This window comes from Lemur catta, chromosome 22 (genome assembly GCF_020740605.2).
Source record: "Lemur catta isolate mLemCat1 chromosome 22, mLemCat1.pri, whole genome shotgun sequence".
Lineage (NCBI taxonomy): Eukaryota > Metazoa > Chordata > Mammalia > Primates > Lemuridae > Lemur > Lemur catta.
The window spans coordinates 20,513,942-20,526,862 of NC_059149.1; the positions used below are offsets into that span (position 1 = coordinate 20,513,942).

General features: G+C 45.3%; 1 protein-coding gene across 2 annotated transcripts in view; it reads right to left on the reverse strand.

Annotated features, from left to right (window-relative positions):
• Positions 1–12,921, reverse strand: part of CSGALNACT1 (chondroitin sulfate N-acetylgalactosaminyltransferase 1) — a 252,944-nt gene that overhangs the window by 64,402 nt on the left and 175,621 nt on the right. For both annotated transcript variants that reach the window (XM_045535298.1, XM_045535299.1), the window contains exon 4: positions 5,324–6,224. In XM_045535298.1, coding sequence (XP_045391254.1) covers positions 5,324–5,957 — 634 coding nt within the window. In that variant the 5' untranslated portion in view covers positions 5,958–6,224. The remainder of the gene's footprint in view (positions 1–5,323; positions 6,225–12,921) is intronic.

Sequence of the window (12,921 nt, forward strand, 5' to 3'; positions counted from 1 at the left end):
CCAACGCGGCTGAGACGGTGAAGTGTGAGCAGCAGCACCTGCCCGGCACCGTGTGGAGGTCGCCCTCTGCCTGCCTGGACAGGGAGTCTTCTAATTCCGTCTTCCTTTTTCTAGAACTTTCCCTGCTGTCCTCATCTCCTTAGAGGTACGACTGGCTTCACAGCTTGCAGGGCCCCTGTGCAAAATGAAATTGTGGCGGCCCTTATTCAAAACTTAAGAACTTAAAAATATTCTGCAACAACAGAGCATTTATTCTAGCACGGGGCTTTTTCAATTGCAGGGCCTCTATGGAGGGCCTGGGGGTCGGATTCCTGCCCACGGGCATAAATCCAAGGCTGGGCGTTTTTCTCACCTTCCCCACAAGGAAGACTTCACTCTACAAAGTGTAGCCTCAGACCATTTATTTGCATTTAAGCCTCTTCTCCCTAATTTTGAAATATAAAGCCTTTCTCCTTCCTTATAGGAACTTAAATCATCAGCAAACAAATGAGGACATTTTGAAGGAGGTCATAACATAGAGGGATGAGAGACAAACCTGAGGTCACACAAGCCTGCTCCAAACTTAATGGTAAACCAACATGGTGGTTCAGCACACGCACAGTGAATGAGGGATGAGCAGTAAGACCGTTCTGGCAAGTTCTGCCGCCCTCACCTCCCTGGAGATGTTAGCTGAGAAATTTATGGCCTAACTCACCACCTGAAGTCCTTTTGCTGTTCTGCCTGCTTGAGTCCTCCCTTCCACACCCCACACACAGGTGAGACCCATCCACTGTGCCGAATCCCCACTTTCCCTGATGTCTGCACCAAGATCCCCAGATATCCCCACCCCAAACTCCCAGCAATGCACGAAAACCTCTCTCACCATTTCCACCCCAAGTCACAAACCTGCAAACGAAGACAGCTATCACTGAAACGCACGTAGAGGAAAGGGCCCATGTCCTGTCTGCTATAGTCCCTGGCACACTGCTCCCCAAGCACCCCAGACCTAAAAGCGTTAGCCACATGGTCACAGAGCGTCCATTAGAGGTGACCTGGTGATACACAAGCAATGGAAGTCAAAACCTCACTATCTCCACACGGTCTCAGCTGTAGACTACAGGCGGCCGGCATTCACTGTGCAGCCTGCGGCTAAGTTTTTATAACTCTCTCCATATGCCCTTGTTCTAAGACATACATTCTAGCCCATTTTGTACTACTACAACAAAATACCCAAGACGGTAATTTATAAAGAGGAGAAATTTGTTTGCTCACAGTTCTGGAGGCTGGGAAGTCCAAGATTAAGGCACCAGCAAGTTCAGTTGTCTGAGGAGGGCTGCATCCTCCGGAGCGGAGAAAAACCGTGTCCTCACATGGCAGAAGGACAAGCTACTGAACGCACTACGTGAAGCCTCTTTTACGAGGGCCTTAATCCCTTATATAGAGGGAGGAGGAGCCCTCACGGCCTAACCACCTGTTACAGGCCCCGCCTCTTAATACTATCCCATTGGCAACACCTGAGTTTTGGAGGGGCCCCATTCAAACCATAGCATCCTCAAACCCTTCCCTTGCCTGTGGATCAAGTCTTTTGGCATCGGACCCACGCTTGCCTCACCACTAACCCTGCTGAGGCTGGGGGAGGGCTGGTGACAGAGCAACCCCTTGTCACCAGTGCACACAGTGCCTCCCATAGGAGTCACGTTATCAGCTCTTTGAATTGTAAACAAGGAAGAATTCAGAAAGCTAAATTATTGCATGGAATGACGTCAAACTTATATCCAAAGGTTTTATTTAAAAATACGAAAATAAAACCAAAAGATGTGCTACTCAGATTTCAGTATTGGTCTGTCCCATACTAAAGGAATAACTCAAGCACAAACAGAAAGAAAGGGGTTTTCGGTTTACTCGAGATGAACAGGCATCCTGAGGCACAGGACCCGATCGTGTCTCTACTTTCTACTTCTTTTCCCAGATGGTTGTAAAAAATTAGCGCTATCGTGTCAGAATCCAACACAAATGTCAGCGACAATGAAGCATCTAGGGAAAAGGAAAAGGTGACAACTATTGTTCCCCCCCCTGTTTTAGAGACAGTTGATAATTAGATCAATGTAGATACATTGGACGGTAATCCATATGCTACTCTCCCTCTCCAAGCTGCACAGGAGGGTAGCCAAGACCTTATAAATCATCTCTCTGAATCCTCCCTTTTATAGAGCAGTATCACAAAGAGTGGGTGGCTTGTCCGGGGTCACCCAGCAGAGTAGGTGCCAGAGCATCCCTCAGCGATGGCCGCTTGGCAAAGCTACAAAGACAAGAAGTCAAAGCCGTGCTTTGCATTTCGCAGATAAGACAACCTTGGAGGCTGGGCTGCGTAGGACATCAGTGTCAAGTCTCTTGTCACCAGATGTGGAAACTGAGCGGAGGGTCAAAGCCCCACAGCTCCTGATGCCTTACCGTCAGCTTTAAGTTCTACATAACTATTATCACCTGGAAGCCTGCCACCGGCTTTTATTCCTATTTCTTTAAACACAAAGAATCACCACCTTTGTCATATTAGTTCAGGGTTCAGCAAATTTGTTGCCTTCGTTTAGATTAGAACTTTCTGAGAGGGCAAAACACGCCCGCTTCTAACCTAAAATTTTCCCCTGGACTTTTGCAAAATTGCTCCAACTTTTGGACTCCTGCAACCCCGAACAAAAAATGACTCTAACGTTACGTTTGGAAACCCAAAGAAGTTATTTTAAAGATCTGTTCCACCCTTATAATGTCCTGTCGCTTGCTCTAACTCATTATAAAAGATCTCAAATCAGACCTTTTCCATTCCTCTTTCTTTCTCCTTAACTAGGTGTAGATCAAAGAATCGTGAACCAGAATCAGAAAAGTCTTCGAGTGTAATTCAGTCTAACCACCTCTCTGAAGCTACAGTCATGATTTATAACCTCCTGGCCAAATGGTCACTTAGGTGATGATAGAATTCTTGTAGTGGCCGAAATCCCACTTCTGTTCTGAAAAATCACTATTTTCACAGTTACTTCTTATATTGCACATAATTCTACCTCCCTGAAGCTTCCTCTGACTGCCGGAATCTTTCAGAATGTCCCACTTTTCTGTAAATATAAAATTGCCTCCACAATCCTGTGTTATTGATAAGAATTGTTAGAAATGAAATAAACTGTGCTGTTTATGACAGTCAAATCTGTATAAACATATTTAAAGTGTTTATCTTCATTTACTCATATGAAAACAGGTGACTAGACTTTCACCAAATTTGGGAGATACATGTGGCTTGATCTGCCTTAAAATACCAGCCGTGTGCTGCACATGAAACTGACATTGGGTAGTTACGATGAGAATGTCTCTAACAGAAAGTCAGCCAAACCTCAGAGCAAATCAGCTCAGGGACAAGAGGCAGGTGTCACTGCTGATTGACAAAGATAGGCCTTAGGTATTAAGTTGTCGTGCACAGGGAAGCAGAGATTCCAAATATGAATGCAGATTGAAAATCACAAGGTCAAACATTCAAAATTATAGGCATTGATTTGTAATCAAGTTCTTTTGAAATTGCTTTGTATATGGGCAGCTCTATGTAGCACACTCCAGGGAGAGTGGCAACCAGGATTTGTTTTTTAACGATATTTAATGATTTTTCCCTGGGAGTCAGCTAGCAAGATTATATATGTGAAAATGCTTCATAAACTGTAAAGCACTATAAAATGTGATGTTGCATCATCATTATATGTTGAACTCTTACTGAGTGCTCACCATGGTTAGCTGCTGAATGTTCTAGACATTTTTAATATCTCATAAAATGAATAAAAATAAAAAAAATCCTCACACCAAAAGCTTGATCTAGTAAGAGATTTCTTTACCTGGCTCTAGGCATATGAAAAATAATGATACACTAAAATTGCATAAATTTATGGTTCATATATAAAGTGGAAAAAACATAAGATGGTAAAGTGCCCAAAGAGAACAGGTATAAATAACAGCAAGAGGGCTTTTGATATGACTACAGAGAGCCTGTCTTGGTCAGAGGCCCACAATTTGGTGGTTGTAAGACGGAAGTAGGGAGTGGGGTTAGGTGGACACAGCTATATTCTTGGGCAAGTTGAAGTAGATTCTATCCAGAAATGGGGAAAAGAACTAGATGCCCTTGAAGACATTTCTTCCCCTAAATTATTACTTAATTTCTGAACTGGTATCAATAGGTAAGTTAATAAGAAGATATTAACATCTTCCAAGAAATTAGACAAAACTGCTGTCTTCTAAAACTAGACATAGGCCAGGTGCAGTCATTCATGCCTGTAATCCCAGCACTTTGCAATGCCGAGGCAAGAGGATCACCTGAGGCCAGGAGTTTGAGACCAGACTGGGCAGCATAGCAAGACCCCATCACTACAAAAAATTTTTTAAAGCTGGGCATGGTGGCACATGCCTGTAGTCCTAGGCTGAGGCAGGAGGATTGCTTGAGCCCAGGAGTTTGAGGCTTCAGTGAGCTGTGGCTGTGCCACTGCACTCCAGTCTGGGCAACAAAATGAGACCCTGTCTATAAAAAACTTTTTAAATATATATATATATACATATATATATATAAAATAAATAAAATAAAATAAAATTAGGCACAAACACGAATTAATACTACGTTGTCCTGTGCCCATGAAAAAAGCTAAGCCATTCGTGTTGCTAGTTTCCACATGCTCTGACAATCTGTACAATACAATGCAGAGGTTAAAGGCATGGACTATGGAGTTAGACTGCCTGGGTTCGAATCCCAGCTCCACCACTTGCTAGCTGAGCAACTTTTAGGTATTTACTTAATTAATCTATACCTCCATTTCCTCATGCCTTCGTGGAGTCATTATGAAAAAGAAAATCAGTTAAGTATAAAGTTCCTAGAACAGCGCCTGGGATATGCAAGCGCAGTAGTACACGCTTGCTATTATTCTATTCGAGGGCTGGGCAACCTGAACCAATTACTAGAAGTACTTGTGAAAAGGGGGCATTAAAATTGCCTATCCTATTCTATCTGGGTTCCAAAATTTTATGTTTCTATTTTGTTTTATTTCTTTAAAAAGAAAAACGAAAGCAAGAAGTTCTACCTCCTTCTGCCAAGGAACAATGAAACTGTCCACTCAATGACTGTGGTTTCCATGAGAAAGTAAGTGGAAACAGATGTTTCTAAAAAATAAAAATCCATGCTATACCTTTGGTGGCGCTCCCATAAAACTCTCCACCAGCCCGCCCAGAGCCAGCTGCCAGCCTCCTGCAGCTGGAATCTGCCTGGGTGCCAGGACCCCCCCGATGCCTTTGCTCCCACTTTGCCCCCCCAATCCACACACATGCCAACCTTCTATGAAATCCGAGGCCGTGTAAGGGCGCTGGTTGGGGCTGCCCTCCGCCGGGCTGTTCAGGGTCTCCAAGGCCGATTCAATGGCTTCCACCAACTCGTCGCGTTTGTCCTTCCTCACCGGCTTCTCCTCGGGGTGGCGGGTCAGGCCGGTCTCCAGCTGGTACACTTTCTGCAGGGTGAAGCTGTCGAAAGGCACTGCCGCATACTCAGTGGCCAGCTTGACACCCGCGTGCACCTCCGCCTTGTCCACCTGCGAGTGCAGGAAGGCCAGGAGGTCCGCCTGGGTTTTCTCCGGGGGCGCCCTGTCCAGCCCCGGGCCCGCGGGGTCGCTGGCTTGGTCCTGCCCATTCCTGAGCTGCTCGCTCCTCTCCTGCAGCTCCACCTTGAGCTGCGCGATCTGGCGCTTCAGGCTGCTCACGTAGTTGCGGTGCTGCTCCTCCCACTCCTGCAGGACGGCCTGGTACCCGGCCTTCCCCGTGGGGCCGTTGGCCCTGGGCAGCGCCAGCTGCTCCTCGTCGCCCCTCGGAGTGCAGGCCAACATGTAGAGCACGGAGACGGCGCAGCAGAGCAGCACCAGCAAAACCACCACCCGGGAGACCCACGCGAGCAGCCCCCGGCGGAGCATCCTCATTCAGGCATCGGCCACGCGTCCAGCACCGGCGACATCCTTCCCTGCGCTAGACCACAGGACGCGTGCGGTTGGGGCCCCCGGAGCTGCTTGCGTCCATTGCCTTCTAGAACGCGACCTGCCCCTTGGCATCAACCACCACACGCAAGGGCTTCCGTGCTTCCAAAGGAGGATCTCGCAGGCAGAAGCAATGAGATAAGTGACACCTCCAAGTTCTCACCTTCATTCCCATCATAGCCTTCCGGGTGTGCGGCTGACGCAAGAGGGGACCTGGAGGAGACACAAATGACAGCGACACTTAATCAAAATAACAACACCCTTGTGTTCTCTGCAGCAATCGATATTCAACAGAGCTAGGAGGCCTCCTAGCCTTGAGTGATCCTCTTGTCTCAGCCTCCCAGAGTGCTAGGATTACTGGCATGAGCCACCGCGCCCGGCTAGGTGCCTCTTTGTGTAACACTTCTCTTACCAACAAGTTCCCCAAGGAAACTGGGCCTTTGCCATTTTATGAAAAACTTGACATTTTTAATAATCCTCACAATACCTAAATTATTCTTTATAGAGTCTTTCACCAAACCCAGAAAGCCAGATTCTGGGCCAATAACCATCTCATTTACTGGTGATCTGTCCCATTTCCTGACGGGAAAAAGGCACCTAGCTCAGTCAATTAGCAACGTCGGGACTCCTGGGAGAAAAGAGAAAGCTGTTGTGCTCTGAAGATTTAGTAAATGCTAACAGCCTCATTGACTCTATTTGAATATTCACCTCTATATACTGTGTCTGCACGTGGAAGTTCTTCTTCTGCTACCCAGAAGGTGCATCTCTTGGCGATACCACTACACTATCAAAATAGTTTATTTCTCAATTTTCCTTAAAAATTCAACACGTAACCTTCTCTCCAATATTTCCCTTGGCCTGAAGAGTCTCTCTACTATAATTTAGAACAATACACAGTTATTAGTACTAAGTTGAAAGTGCATGTTTAGCCCTAGAAGCCTTTTCCATCTGATGAAGATCTCGGGATTTGTATAATTACTATAATTCTGTGATTAAAAATATCTCAGCTTTGGTGTTCAGGCATCTTGCTGTTTTTAATGAAATCTCTCAGATAAACCCATTATATCCAAGTATTAAATTACCAGTGAAGACATGTTATCATGTTATTCTACCACTTTAAAGACTTTAAATAGGTTGTCACTAAAGACAAAATAGGCAAATCAAAAAACAGAAATGGAACATTCCATGTATTTTATTGTGCTGTAGAAACTTAAAGTATGCGATTTTTCCAACAGATTTTTAAAATGGAATAATTATTATATTTGCATAAAAGATTAAAACTGTGATGTTAACTGAAAATAATGTTTAAAGATTAATGATTAAATAATCTATGATTAAAGAGATTTAAAACTAGAATATCTCTTTTTGTTTCGCCTCGTAAGTCTCTTCAAAATCTAGTCTGGCTTTTGAAATTCACTAGTTTAAATTTCGAGGTTATTTGGTATTCTACTCTTTGGAAAAAAGGAATAAAAGGAGAAAAAAAAAACCCAGATTTTTAAGCAGAATGGACTCTTTAAAAGAAATAACAAAAAGCCATAAAAACTGCTGCCAAAGAGGCAGTGATGAATTTTCCCTTTTAAATGTCAAGAGCTGATAACGGATGTCAGACACAAAACTCTGCATTCCTTAACAGACAAAATGTTTCCAAACCAGGCCAGCAATCGAATCTGTAATCAGAAATAGTAACAACTGGCTGTCCTGCGGAGGCTGGGAGTGTCTCCTTGCTGAAGTCAGGAGAGACTTATCCTCTGGATTCTTGCTTCTATGGAGACTTTAGGGTTTTCGTTTGGCAGCACAGAACATCATTCTTAAAAGTGGGTGTCACTTTGCCAGCTCTGCCAGCTTCAGGATAGAATATCTTGATGAGATGTCACCAGACCAATGTATACCTAGACCACTAAGGCACCGTGTAATCTCCCTCTCTCCATAGAGATGCTGGGAGAATAAAAGAGTTAACATTTATATTGTGTTTACAGGCTTGCAGAAGGAAAGCACCATGTAATTACCAAGGACTGCTACACGTTAGAGATGACAGTGAAAATACAGCTTAACGTGATCACAGCAGCACTGTGCTACTATTTTAAAAACTTAGAAAGGCCCCCAGATTTTAGACGAGCTCAGTCTCTTGGGGGTGGTGAGAACAGGGAAGAGAGAGAGAGAGCAAGAAGTCCCTGTCAACAACCAATTTTAAGACCCTTGGGAGAAGAAGAAAGATGCATATTCTTATTTTTAATTGTAGAAAATCCTTGTGCTCATCAGGTTTCTTGCCACTGACGTTTTTGAACGTCCATCCTTGCTAAATTGCTTTTCCCAATACCTTCCTATCCCTGGCCAAGCCGTCAATGACGGCTCTATGATGCACCATGTCTGAAAGAGTAGATTTATCGATTGGACTGAAGGGGACATCCAAGTTCAATGCCTTTACTGCCATTCTTACAATCTTTGGGCAGCAAAACAATGGGAAAAAGTCTTCTTTGTAGTCCTCCGTGAAGGCAAAACACTGTTGCACAGCAATGCTTTCTAGTGCCCACTCTGGTCTGAGTCCACCTACAACAGGGTTATTCCAAGAACCCTCAGACTGGAAAAGGGTTCTCAGTGTGGACTGCTGTTCCATCATTCTCATGTTAGAACAACCCTAGAAGCTTTTTCACTAAGGTGCACAGCAGGGGCTGCTTAAGGCACTTATAGTACTTCCTGAGCTTTTAAGGAAGAGAATCTGAAAAACCCAGTGGCTCATGCCAAGGGGTCCAGCAATGGAGTGGGTTTCTAGAGACTCCAAGTGGAAGTCATGTAACAGCTGTGACATCCCACTCAGACCAGGAAACACCCAGATCTCCAAAGAACACGGCAATGACCTCAAAATGTATCAGAGACACAGTCAACTCCGTCTAGGATTGTGCCTTTTTTCACGCATATAACAAACAGGAATTGAGCACCTACTGTTTTCAATGCACTGCATGAGAAGTTACAAGAGATGAAAAGGCGACCCAAGCACAAATTCCAGTCTCAGCAAGCTCACCAGCTTGTAGAGGAGCTAAGGTCTTCTCAAATAACTATAATTTGAGCACCAAACAAACAAATGCCATTACCATTGATACAAAGTGTTAATGAAGTGTTTCCACCTACCAAATGTATGGGGGAGGGTGGCAGAGGGGAGGATTTGAGAAATAAAAATAAATAAATTTTAAAATGACGAAAGTTTCAGATAAATGTTATGACTCACTAATATTGGTTAAGATAGGCAAGCGGCTACAGGTACTATTTCTCATTTCATCTTAAAGTGGACACTCTTAGAAGGTGAAGCCAAGGCAGGTCTAAGTTTGGTCCAGACCCTAAGACTTAACCCAAATATAGCCAGTGGCTATGAGAATTTCTATGACAAAGGACAGAAAAGTTGCTATTACGGTGAACGTAAGCATTCCACTCTGCAGATACCAGTGAGCGTTTGGGTGCAGGAGCTGCAGGCTCACACAGAGAGGCTGCAGAGACGTGTCTGCTAACGTCTAGAAGCAGCTCATAAATCACCAAGGACTCCAGGACAAGCGCCCCTGGTGAAACACTGTCAGGGTCGGTGGCAGGCAGAAAGGACGGTAGCTTCATGGCGAGACCAGGCCAGGCAGCGCTACACACTACAATGACAGGCCTTGTGAGTGATAAAAGAAACTATTCAAGGAGTGGCAGTAAATTCTACAAGACATCTCCACCCTGTGTGCAGGCACAGCCAAAAGGGTTGATGGAGAAAAAGCCAAGCAGTGTCCACGGGGTCAGGAAGTGGTAGACCAAAGCCCCAAAGCCGCCGTGCGAGTCTCTGCCACTTGGGCACAGACAATCAGCTCTTTGACAGCAAGGGCACAAACCAACCTTCAGTCAAAGGATTGGCTGTACCGATGGAACATAAACTGAAGTCATATCTTTCGGATAAACATACCATCCTGAATGTGTGTGGAAGGGATTCTTATTCAAAGAGTTTTCAAATGCTCTCAAAAACGGATATAAAGCTAGCACTGTAGACTTTATTCGAACATATGGCTTCATTGACAAGTCCCTCCACCTCAGTGTAATTGCTGCAAGCCGGGCATGGCAGCCAGCTTCCTGGATGGCCGTCAGCGATGCCTGCCTCCCTGTATCCACACGCCTGTGTGTTTGCTCCCACACTGTGCTCGGGGCTTCATGCGAGTAACCAACAACATATGGCGGAGAGGGTGGGATACCACTTGTGAGATTAAGTTACAAGAAACTGCAGCTTCGGTCTTGGGTGCCCTCTCCCAGCAAGGTGCCATGCGGGGAACAGCCCAGTGGAAATGCTCATGGGCTGAGCAACTGAAGCCTCCAGCCTCCAGCCAGCAAGGGACAGAGGCAGGTCTGCCGACAACCAGGTGGGCAAGCTTGGAAGTGAGTTCTGTGGCCACAATCAAGCTCTGAAATGACTGAAGCCAGACAGCTCGATTGCAACCTTGGGAGAGTCCCTGAACCAGAACTTTCCAGCTGAGTTGCTCCTGTACTCCTGACCCTGAGACCCCATGAGACAATAAATGTTTGCTGTTGTAAGCCAAGTTCTGGGGTAATTTGTTACCTACCAATAGAATGATTACACAGCCACAGATTTTAGATGCACATAAAATGCTATCTCCCGACCACACAGTATTTTCAATTTTTAAGGTGTTTTCATATGCCTTATATCCTATGATACAATAATCCTGTGAGGCCACAAAGACATCTCAAGACTCACTTCTCAATTTGGGAAACTGAGGCTCCGAGAAATTACATGACTTGTGTAAAGCCACACAAGCAGTACATTGTAAAACTGGGACTTAGACACCGTCTTTTGACTCTAAGCCCAATGTGCTTTCCACCACAGTGCACACCTCCAAAGCCCTCCAAATTTCTACTCTGGAGCGATGGTTATTTATCCAAAACTGGTTTTTGTTGTTGTGAATGTCAAACATTTTGGGAAATCAGTAAAACTCAACCAAAAACTTTCATTATGTTTTAGAGGTACCCTGTCCCTAAGACTGGAGTCAACAATGGAGTGTTGTGTAGAAGTAGCTGATGATTGTAGCACACGAGCCACACAACTGACACCTGGTGACACACAGAACACATCTGCCTCTCATCCAGTCACTGTCACTGTAGTGAATGGCACCAGCGCCCACCAAGCCGCTCAAGCGAGAAGCACAGAAACCTTCCCTAATCCCCCTGGCCCGTCGCCTTCTGCCATTGACTTATCACAAGTCAACACGATTCCACTTCCAAATGTATCTCAGATATGTTCTCGTGTCTGTGGCTCCACTCCCACCCTAGCCAAGGCTCCATCCTGTCCTGCCTGGACAGTGTGGTAGCCACTGCACTTGAGTGTGGGGAGGAACTCACACACACTCACAGACTGCAGATTCACTGAAAATGCTGCCTTCCAACCACACAGCATTTTTCATTTTATAAAACGTTGTAATATGCCTTATGTCCAATGATACAATAATCTTGGGAGGCCAGAAAGACATTACTATTATCAGTTCTCAGTTTGCGACACAGGAAAAGGGGACATAATATGGGACAGCAAAGGCCTTGAGACCAGAGGAAAATACTGCAAAATTCAAGAGAAGACAGACAAAAGCCCCTACAAGGGCTGAAAGACCCTAATGCGCCTACTTCCTACTCCCAGTGCATTCTGTTCACAGACGTTTCTTTATATGTGTACACAAACACACACACACACACACACACACACACACACATTTTTGCCATCTGCCTTCTCTTAAAGAAAATGAGTATATACAACCAATCCCTGCAACTGCTAGGTTGAGTCCACAGTAATCTCTTTATACACTTAATTAGCTTAGGGTTGAGGTATAGTCATGCATTGCTTAACAACAGGGATATGTTTTGAGAAATGCATTGTTAGGTGATGTCATCATTGTGCAAACATCACAGAGTGATGGTGGAACCTACTACACACCTGGGCTGTGTGGTACAGACCTGGCTACAAACCTGGACAGCAGGTGGCTGTACCGAATGCTGTCGGCAACTGTAACACAATGGTAAAATAAATCTATTCATTTATAAATTACATATGCTTGGCAATATTATTGTATTATGTATTTATATAATAATAGTTCTAAAATAATGATTTATGAAATATTTTCAAATAATGTTTTGCCACCCGATAGGCCATCTGGGCACCCCAGGGACTTTGCTGTAGGTTCCGAGTATGTGACCTCCTCATTGCATTACTAGTTTCCTCGGGGCAGAGGTCTTGCTCTGATTCTGGGACCCCAGCACCAGGCTCCTGCCTCCATCCTCCACTCCTCAGGGGACCCAGCCTCAAGGTGACTTTTCTACCTCTGGACCCCATGTCTCCATCTCAGGGTCCCCACCACCTGCTGCCAGGCCTCTGCCAGGAACTACGTCCCTCCATTCCTCACCAAGAAGACTTGGCCTTGGCCTTTAAGATGCTCCTTAAGAGTCTGCCCTTGAGGTTCCCTTGTAACTTCATTCCCCAGGGACCAGGCAGCCCGGCCCTGTGGAACAGGCTGGCTCATTCCTTCTCGGTCAGGAATTCTCTAGCTGGGAGGCATTCTCCATCCCCTCAACTTCACGTTGATCTCCTAAAAGAATCCTCCTGATTCCCTTTCCCCCACTTTGAAGCAAGAAAAGGGAAATGCGGCAAAAAGAAACTGGCTCCTCTAATCAGAAAATGAAGGCAGAGAGAGGAATCACAGCCACACACACCGAAAGGCCAGGAACTAGATCCAAGCCCTTTTTGCTCTTCTCTTTTGCTTTGATTTTGGTTTTCTAATTTGCTGGCGAACTTCTGCAGAGAAGACGCAATACGGAGGGTCTGCCTGTCTCCTCACAGACCTCCTAGTGCCACCCCTGGCCACCTCCACCCTTGCTTCGGGAAAACTTAGGGTGA